Source organism: Sminthopsis crassicaudata, chromosome 2 (assembly GCF_048593235.1).
Source record: "Sminthopsis crassicaudata isolate SCR6 chromosome 2, ASM4859323v1, whole genome shotgun sequence".
NCBI lineage: Eukaryota > Metazoa > Chordata > Mammalia > Dasyuromorphia > Dasyuridae > Sminthopsis > Sminthopsis crassicaudata.
This window is the reverse complement of record NC_133618.1, coordinates 480989911-480999681: the sequence shown is the minus strand read 5'-3', so window position 1 is coordinate 480999681 and position 9771 is coordinate 480989911. Positions and strand designations below refer to the sequence as shown.

General features: G+C 37.2%; 1 protein-coding gene across 2 annotated transcripts in view; it reads left to right on the top strand.

Moving 5' to 3' along the window:
* The first annotated feature begins 401 nt into the window (after positions 1–401).
* The window catches only part of SHCBP1 (SHC binding and spindle associated 1), a 35647-nt gene continuing 26277 nt past the window's right edge, over positions 402–9771 (top strand). For both annotated transcript variants that reach the window (XM_074293290.1, XM_074293289.1), the window contains exons 1-4: positions 402–601; positions 3727–3894; positions 4355–4470; positions 8931–9139. In XM_074293290.1, the coding sequence (XP_074149391.1) occupies positions 508–601; positions 3727–3894; positions 4355–4470; positions 8931–9139 (587 nt within the window). In that variant the 5' untranslated portion in view covers positions 402–507. The remainder of the gene's footprint in view (positions 602–3726; positions 3895–4354; positions 4471–8930; positions 9140–9771) is intronic.

Sequence of the window (9771 nt, the reverse complement as noted above, 5' to 3'; positions counted from 1 at the left end):
CCCAGCGGAAACAGTTTGTGCTCTGTCCACGTGGACGGAGATAAGTAAAAACAAACTATATGCAGAGTAGGAGGCCACAAGATTCTGAGGGAAAGGGGCTGGTTTTGCATAATTCCTTCCTTTGTCCTGCATTGACCAATAGTAGGAACTTGACCTTAAACTAGGTAAGGCATTTAACCTCCCGGGTTTTCAGTTTGTTAAAACAAAACAAAACAAAAAATACGGATTAGAGAGCCTCTGAAATCATTTCCAGATCTAAATCTAAAACCGTTCGAGCTCAAGCAGATGACAATTTTTGACACTGCAGCCTCGCCTCCCAGCCAAGAGGGGGAGACATAGTTGGGTCTTGCTATGCCAAGACGCGGCCAAGCTCGGTGGCTGCCTTAGGAGCGAACGTAAGTAAGCCTTCCTCTGATTGGGCCTCTGTGCTTCTGGCTACTTTCCAACCCGCGGCCTCCGCTGGGTCTACGTCACGGCATCCCACAGTGCAGCCCGCGGAAATTTGAAATGGCTGAAGGGTTGGCGACGGCTGAAGACTTGGGGACTGCGGCTCCGGCCCCGGATTCCAAGGCGTCCGGGGTGTCTTCGGACGTGCAACACGGTGCGCATCTTCCCTTCCCCGGGTCGGCTGCGGTGGGCCCGGCAGGCAGGCGGGCGAGCGGGCAGAGGCCACGGCTGTCGTCCGCCCCTGGCGCTTCCTCTTTCAGCCCGGCCGGGCCCGAGAGCTCCCTCCTCTGCGGGGCGGCGCGTCTGTGGCTCCAGGGCCCCCGAGGGAGGGAACCTAGCTGCGTCGGGGAAGGAAGAGCCGGGGAGGCGGGAGCATACCCAAGTTTGATCTGAGGGTTTTTCAGTCCCTTCCTTCCGTGTGACTCCGATCCGGTCACTCGACTTCTTCGGCCGAATGGCATTTCCCTGGGCCTGACTGCTCTTGACTCCCTGCAGGAGGCCCGGCCTGAGGAAAACCACCTGGGAAGTTTATTTTGAGAAGAAGCTGGGGGCGGGGGTGAGGGGCGCGGCTGCTCTGCTAGTCCCGAGCACGTCACGGGCCTTTGGGAGGGGCTAGCAGTTGGAGCAAAGGAAGAGGCACATTTGGGCCTGGTGTTTGGAGAAAATTCTTTGATCGTTCTAGGTGTCGGAAGGTGCTGCGGGAAGCAGTGAGCCCCCCATCGGTGGTGGAGATTTTCAGTCATCTTTAGATCAGGAGTCAGGGATGTCCTAGAGGCGGTTAGTGTTCAGAGGTCCTTCCCCACAGTGAAATGGTACGAAGGACTCAGGGCCTGGGCAGTGGGAGAGTTTGGACTGAGCGCCTGCAGCCCCCAAGAGAAACGGAGCCAGTGCGTCGGGTCTTTGTGCGAATTGATCAAGCGGTTATTGAATTTTACGGCAGATGTAGTTCTTTACTGCTAATCCTCAAAGGTTTAAACTAGTCGGATGCCCCTGTTCAACCTTTGAAAGTCCAGTCTGCGCTACCACTTACGGCCTGAGAGTTCAGTGGTTAGCTTAGCTCCTTGCTAATAAAGATAGCTGTGGATTTTATAGTGCCTAAAGGTTTGCAAAAGCTCTTCGAATGCTGCCTCATTTTATCCTCACCACAAATCTATGAAGGAGGTGCTAATAAATCTCGACCACTTAAGGCTCCAAGTTCAGACATCGCCCTCGAGCATTGGTCCCACTTCTTCTGTCTCCAAAGTCAGGGGAGTGGGGGCGGGGCTTGAATCAAATCCTTGAAACATTAAGTCATTACACGGGAAGAGTCAGGGTGATCTAGGGTAAGGCCTAAGACCCATTTTCGTGAGAGAGCAGTAAACTTGGAATTTAGATTTGTCTTCAAATCTTCCTTCTGTGGGCTTCATTTTCTTTCCAGCTCGGATCTGTAACCCAGGTTGAATTGTCGACCATAGACGAGTCTCTTATTTATGAGTCTGAGAGTACCGTTTTACCTGGGTCTTAACTTTGCTCTTTAAGCAATGTATCCTCTTCTTTAAGCTATGTATCTCTGTACACATTGTATCCCATCTACTTAGAAAATAAATTCCTTGAGAGTGGGGTCACATTTTCCCCCCTGCTATTATAGCCCCTATTTCAGTTGCAAAGTAGTCATTAATAAATATTTTTTAACTTGAACTAAATCTCAGCTTCTTTGTAATGTGGAAAAATAAAATACCTTTTCTGTAGGAAATCTTCCCGTAATTTCAGTGTCTTCCATATGCCCAATATTTTCTACTTATCCTGATTATAGCTTGCTTTATGTGTATGTTTGCTTGTTATCTCCCCCATCAGATTGTCAGCTTTTTAAGGGCTGGGATTGTCCTTGCATCGGTTTTTTTTTGTTTTGTTTTGTTTTTTTTTGTATTCTAAGCACTTAGCGCAGTGCCTGGCACATAAGATTTATTGATTAGTTTTGTGAGAAAAATCCTTCATAAGCCTCGAAGTTCTATGTAAATCTGAGTTATCACCTTTCACACAGAGTCCTTATGAAGAAAATACTTTGTCAAATAAAAGGATTATACAAGTGAGTTATTATTATATTTTGTCACCTTATGACTTTTTCTTTCCAAAATGTAGGTCCCTATTGCATTATAAGCCTCCATTGCTGTACTATGGAGCTTAGTAAAGCCAAGTGCAGGCTACTAGGGCAGTTCTAACACTCTAGGAAAGCAGGAATAAAGAGAAGTAAGAGAAGTTAATATTAATTTGCTTTGAAACACTTAGTGATGCCATTGTCGATCATAAATCCATCTATTGAATGCTACCATAAACACTGAGGATGATCCGTTTTTTTTAGTCATGTCTGACATTGTAACTTCATTTGAGATTTTGGCAAAGATAGCAGAGTGCTTTGCTGTTTCCTCCAGGTTATTTTACAGATGAGGAACTGAAGGAAATAAGGCTAAGTGACTTAACCAAGGTCACACTGATCTGTATTATTGTTGCTGTTATGACATGGTTTGTTATATAGAATAATGTGTGGGAAACAGGTAAAATTGGGAAATGAGCATGGAAAATAAATTCTGCATTGTTACTCAGCTATTAGGAGTGGAAATGGGTAAACTACAGAAACTACAGATAGTAAATAATTGATATAATTATAATTAGTCATGTTATTGTCATTGAGGGCCAGCTTATTGGGAGAGGGAAGAGTTTGGACCATTTTTTTTTCTTTTTAAATGATAAGTTCTTAAATGAGGAGACCCACAGCCTACATAAGATGGAAATAAAACTTTTTCTATTAAAGGTTATTTTATCACTATATGTGGAATGAGCATTGTAAACTTGAAGTTGTACTAGAAAAAAAGTGAGCTCCTAGTTCTCTGAAAGTGCTAGTCATTAGAGGAAGAGTCATCCTTTTCCCTATTTGCCAGGAAATTTATAGTATTGTTATAAGGAAAATGTATGATCATAAAATGTTGAGTAAATGGAAAGTACTAAGTCATAGTAAAGAATTAAAGGTGTAGTCTTTAGAGGAAAAGAAAGCATCTTTTGATGTAAAAATATAAACTTGCAAAAAAATTCTTAGGATTTTGAAAGAACACTTAATTTGACATGTTTTTAGGCTTTCTTGGATAAACTGTAGTTCCATCTGATAAGGGGAGAGGTAAATAAACTATGATACCCGAATGCTCATTTGTGCTTCTTTGTTGTTCTAATGAGTGTTTTAATTTTTGTGTAATTGAATACATTGAAGTATTTAGGAAGTTGAATGTTCTTCTTTTTTTGCTCCTTTAGACTTGTTCCAAGATGAAGATACATTCAATGATTATGGCAGACATGATAAACCAGGGACCATTTTGCAAAGGTTTGTGCCGAAAGGGAATGTTCCTTTTCCAGACATTTTCCAAACAAATCAGCTTTTGTTCTACGAGCGATTCAGAGCCTATCAAGATTATATTCTAGGTAAGTATTCACTTTGCATGTAAGATGGGCTTTTTTGCTTCTTACATTTTCAGTGTCTTTGTAATTTGGTGGGAATATGGTATCTTTTTATGGCACTGCTGTACCCTAGAATCTGCTGTTAGAATTACTGTGTAAATGGAGCTGCTGTTTCTGAGATAGGGAATAGAATCTTCTTTCCCTGCCATTCATTGGCTGTGGGATCTTGGGCAAGCAATACAAACTTTCTTAACCTCAGTTTCCTCATCAGTAATATGAGGATGGTAATATTTTTACTGCTTCAAAGAGTAGTTAATACAAAGAAATGTACATTTTAGTTAATGCGTTTGAAAACAGGCTTGTCAGTCTGACTGCAATGTCGTATTGAGAATGGAGTGCACATATCAAATGGTTGGGTGGACAGTAGCTTCCTTCTGCTTTATGTAGTATAAATTCTTATTTCAAGTATTTAATTTGTTTGTAGCTGATTGCAAGGCTTCCGAGGTAAGGGAATTCACAGCTGAGTACTTGGAGAAGGTCCTTGAACCATCTGGATGGCAGGCAATCTGGCGCACTAATGTGTTCGAGGTGCTGGTTGAGGTAAATTTAATTCAGTTGTTAAGACATTTGTCTCTAGCTAAAAGTACTTTACTTCAGACTGTTATAGCCAAAGTACTTATTTTTAATTAAGGTTTATGAGCTGATTGAAAATAACATGTTTTCCACATCTAATTGCCACGGTGGATAAAGCATTCAAGCAAATTTTAAAAGCAACTGAAGGAAAGCTATTGAAAATTTCAGTTGTTTAAGTTTCAATGTCCTCCTGATAAAGGGAAGTTAACTATAGATCTGTGAAGTGTAGGTGCTCTGAACTTGTTTAAAAAAGGTCTAGTTATAAGTCAACAGCAGTTTCAATTAATTTTTTGTCGTCTTAATTGTAGCACATTAAATAGCTCAAGCCAAATAGGCAATACAAGACAGGCCGTTTTTTGCTTAACAAATCTGTAGTTATGTGGTTAATCTCTTGGTAATGTGCCCCATTCCAGAAAGTAAAACAATCTTATTTTTCAATTGACTGGGTCTTTCCCATTAAATTTGCACTCTAATTACAGCTGTGAATTTTCTCAGTGTTTGTTAACTGGACCACAAAAAACCTTGCTAAACTGTAATGTTAAACCGACAAGTGTGAATACAAGTAGTTACACTACAACTCCTTTAGAAACAATGTCATTTACTGCAGTGCTTATGTACAGGGCAGTGAATCATAGATATTGCTTGTGAATTTATCTTAATTTTATATTTCTATGTTAACTTGGAATAAAATTCATACTTAGATTTTCATACTTAATTTTTTTAATCTTTAAGATCAGTATTTCAAATATTTCATATTTGCTCAATTCATATGGGATCAAAGATATCTTCTTTTGTCTGACATCTTGGTACAGATTGACTTTATAGTGGGATGCATCTATTCTACTCAAATTATTATTATTTACCTTAAAAGATTCATAATTGCATCAGTGTGGTACTCCCTCAGTATTATAATAGTTCTATAGGTACGTTGGCTAGTTAAATGTATCATTTAGGATTGGTTAATCCCCTAGTAGCAAACCTATTTGTTCTTAATTTTGCTGGTGCTCAGATCATAGTTTGTTCCTGGGCCAATATTTGAAGCAGTTTCAGCTTGATAGAACTTTAAGAGCTCAACATAACTTTTAGACTTGATGTTACCTCTTTCTATAGTATGCATTGAAGCAGGGCTTAATTGGAGCCATTTTCTTCCATGCACTGTAAAAGATTCTAGAAAGATAAGGGTATAAATTTATTTTCAAAATTTATTTTTTAAATTCTAAACTTCAACACTGAAAAAGCATTTATACCATATGGTAAAATACAAAAAGAAGATTCGATATGAAACTATGAATCTCCATGTTACACTACCTACTTTTTATATTAAACATTTTTGCAATAAATTCTACTTCTTTTAAAACTGTCATTTAGGTTGGGCTTTTTAAAATTCTTTCACTTGTGATACCTTTTTGCTTGAGAAATTTTGATGAGACCCTACCTATATAGGTATATAAAATAAATATTCAAATGAAACATTTACTGATAATAAATCATAATTTCATGACCTCTACAGTCAATTACACAACTCCATAGGGTTCATGAACCAGAGTTTTAAAAGCTTTGCTTTAGATGAGGATTTTTAAAGAAAGAACATTCAGAAAAATAGCCACAAGTTGAAGAATTGATTGTATTTGGGGTGAAGAAAAACTAACAAAATGTTTTTCACATGTTTACTTTGTCATGCTCTCTTAATGTAATTTTTTTCTTTGCCACTTGGTACTAAAGAGGTTGCTTTCCATGAAATTTGAAAATTTCAGAAGCTTATATTATTATTATTATATTATTGGTCTGGTACTATCAGTCTACAGAATTGTGAATTTATTAAATATAATCTTTCTGTTGAAATTCTGCACTATTAAAAGACATTCACAGTAAATTTGAATTTAATAAGATGTTTACGCTTTCAGAATTAAATATGGATATTTGTTATTTAACTTTAAAGTCTCAGTCTAACCTTGATTTGTTCTGTTTGTTAAGCAATACACTAATTATGTTACAACTTGCATGAATCTGTATGTTAGAGGTAATGTTGATTGAGTATTCCTGTAATATTTTAATGATTAGTAATCTCATTGATGTGGGTAGTCTCATTGATACAATCAAATACTTATCCATACCTTCTCATCTTTTCTTTCTCGTCCTTGTCTTCCTGTAAATCTTCTATAGTGGATCTACTACTGAACATGTTAGAGGCCTTCTTCTAGTACTTTTAATAATTATGAGTAACAATGCAATTTGTAGGCCATCAATTGAGAGCTAGAATGGACCTTAAAGGTCACCTGCTACAAACCTCTCCTTTTGCAGATAGGCAGCTGAGGCTGGGAACATAGCGACTTGCTTTTGGCCACCCAAGTGGTTGGCAGAGACATGATTTGAACCCAAGTCTTCTGATTACAAATCCAGTCCTCTCTTTTTTTCATTGTACAGGCAGCTTGGTGGTGGAGTGGAGAAGAGTGATAGATTTGGAGTTAGAAGACTTGGGTTCTAATTTTATTTTTGCCATTTTATTTCCTATGTGACCTTGGCTAAGTAACTTAACCTGTTTTAGCCTTACTTGATTCATCTGTAGAAGGAATACTGCTAAAATACCTTCCAGCTCTAAATCTGTTTATTCTGTGATCTTTAATTCTTGGGCTGTTTTCTCTTTCACTTTCTGCATGACTGACTTATCTTCCTTTTGGTTGTGATAACTGTTCTTGCTGCACCTGATAATGTATTTCATTGTTAGTAATAAATAGGCTGCCCCTGAACTTTCTTACTCAGTTTAAAGTGAAACTCTAAATTCTACATTAAACTACAAAAATCATCAAATAAGTTATCTGAAAATTCAGCTGTTGGCAGTATTCGATAGGAAGGCAGATGAAGTTAAGTTTCTAAGATTATTTGCAACTATGATCTTAGGCATTTCAGGATCAAGAATTATTTATTAAAAATGTTCCACATGCCAGGATCTGTGCTAGATACTAAGGATACAAAGACTGAAATGAAACATTTTATGTCTTTGAGGTACTTACCATTTTGTGGGGATGAGGAAGAGGTGCTATGTATATCTTTGCAAAATATATAAGAAAATGTAAGGCAAATTTTTTTTTTTTTTTGAAGGGTGGGAGCTCTAGGATCAAGAAACACTTAATGTAGCACTTGTGCTATGTTTGTGAAGGAAATGATATTGTGAAAGGCAAAGATGAAGGAGTGTATTCAGGCATGGGGAATAGTCAGTTGTACAAAGGTGGGAGAGAGATGGGAGGATGAAGTTTGTTTGAAGAATAGAGAATATTAGTTTGGCTGGACCATAGCATGTATTGAAGGGAGTGTTGTGTATAATGAGACTGGAAGGGTAAGTTGAGGCTGAGTCATGAAGTTATAAATGCTGATAAATAGAGGATCTAGAGATAATCTAGAGATAATAAGCAGCTAGTGGAGTTTATTGAATAAAGGCATAACCTGGTCAGAGTTAGGAAATCATTTTGGCATTTGTGGAAAATAGATTGGGGAGAAGAGAAACTTGAGGAAGAGAGATTAATAATGAGTTAACTCTTTATATATGTTAAAATTTATATATTTTCTGAAGCCTCAGAGGATAGTATCTTTTTATTTTTTAACTTCTGAATTGTTAAATTTTGAGTAATTTTTTTATATCTTAAAATGAAATGGAAAACATACCTACATACTCTTTCAAAGAATTCCATAGACTTGAGTTGGAAGAAATGTTGGAGGCCATGTACACTAACCCCTAACTGAACTGGAATCTTACCATCATTCCTTACAAGTGATCTTCTGTCTTCCTTAGAAAACATCACACTTCTGGGGGCAAGAAGACCAAAACTAATTTCTCTTTCACATGACAGCCTATCTCATAACTGAAGACATCTGTTCTTCCTGTTCCCAAATCTTTTCTTTTTTTTAGGTTAAACATTTGTAATTCCTTAATTTGTACTTTTTCATGGTATGGTTGCTGGTTCCATTGCCATTCTGGTTGTCCTTTTCTGGATGTTCTCTACTTGTCAAAGTAGATCTTAAAATGTGGCTTACAGAGCTAAATATAATGTTCCAGATGTTGATTGACTGAAGCAGTGGGACCGCCATGTTCTTAGGTCTCTTAATGAAGCCCAAGATTGATTTAGCTTCTTTGACTGACATGGAAATTTTGAGTTCTCATGAACTGTTATTTAACTATGCCTCCTCCATCTTTCATTTGGGAGGTTTTTGGCTTTTTTCTTTTCTTTTTTCTTTTTTTTTTTAAACAAATGTATGACCTTGTATTTATTCCTATTAAATAGTATCTTCTATTTGCTCCATTGTTTTAGACTGATCTTTGATATCCTTACTTTATCACTGAATGTATTTAGCCATCCTTCCTAGCTTTGTATTACTTGTCCATTTGATAAGAAAACCATCTTATCTCATTGTCATATTATTTTAAATTTCAGATCACAAATGTGGATTTTTCATCTCTGAAAGCAGAGGTGAAGCTTACTCATCCTTACCTTTGTGAATCTCGAGTTAGCACCTTTACTTTAGAATGCATGAAAGAACTGCTAGAACTGAAAGAAAACCAATTGCCTCTTCAAGAACTGTGGGTGGTGTTTGATGATTCAGGGGAGTTTGACCAGACAGCACTTGCAATTGAACATGTCAGGTAAGAAGAGAAATATATTAAAAATGGTCTCTTATCTAGAAATATTGGATGAAAATGAGATAATGAAGATCCCCAAACTAAGATATCAAACCAGTTATTGTATCTTTATTTTAAAATGCTTAAAGGTGGAAGTTTTTTCTTTAATTGTATACTTGCAGAAGCAGGGGTGTTCAAAAATAAAGCATTTGGAGAAAGGACTTTTTCTTTAGTGTTTTTGTAGGCCATGAGTTATTTGGAAATTATTGCTAGAGAATTTTTAAGGTTCTACATGTTCTGAGAGAATCCCAAGATTGAAGAACTGACTTTTAACAAGTTGATAGAGAATTACTGTTGCTAGAAAAACTTGCCCTAATTTTTCCATCTATTTTAACATTTTCTTTTTTGTCATTTTTTTGGGCTAATGCTGATTAAAAGAAATCTTTTGTTTCTTCCTGTAGTTTTTCAGGGAAAATTCAGTTTTGACCAGTACTTTTTGGCATAACTGATTTTAGCTTTGCATAGTTACTATTAACTTATTCCTATATTTGAAATGAGATTAAAATAAAAGCCTATTTGTATTAAGCTGTGTTTTCCTGGGTTTAAATTTTTTTTTTTTTTTTTAAATAGGACCACTTACATCTTAACTCTTATTT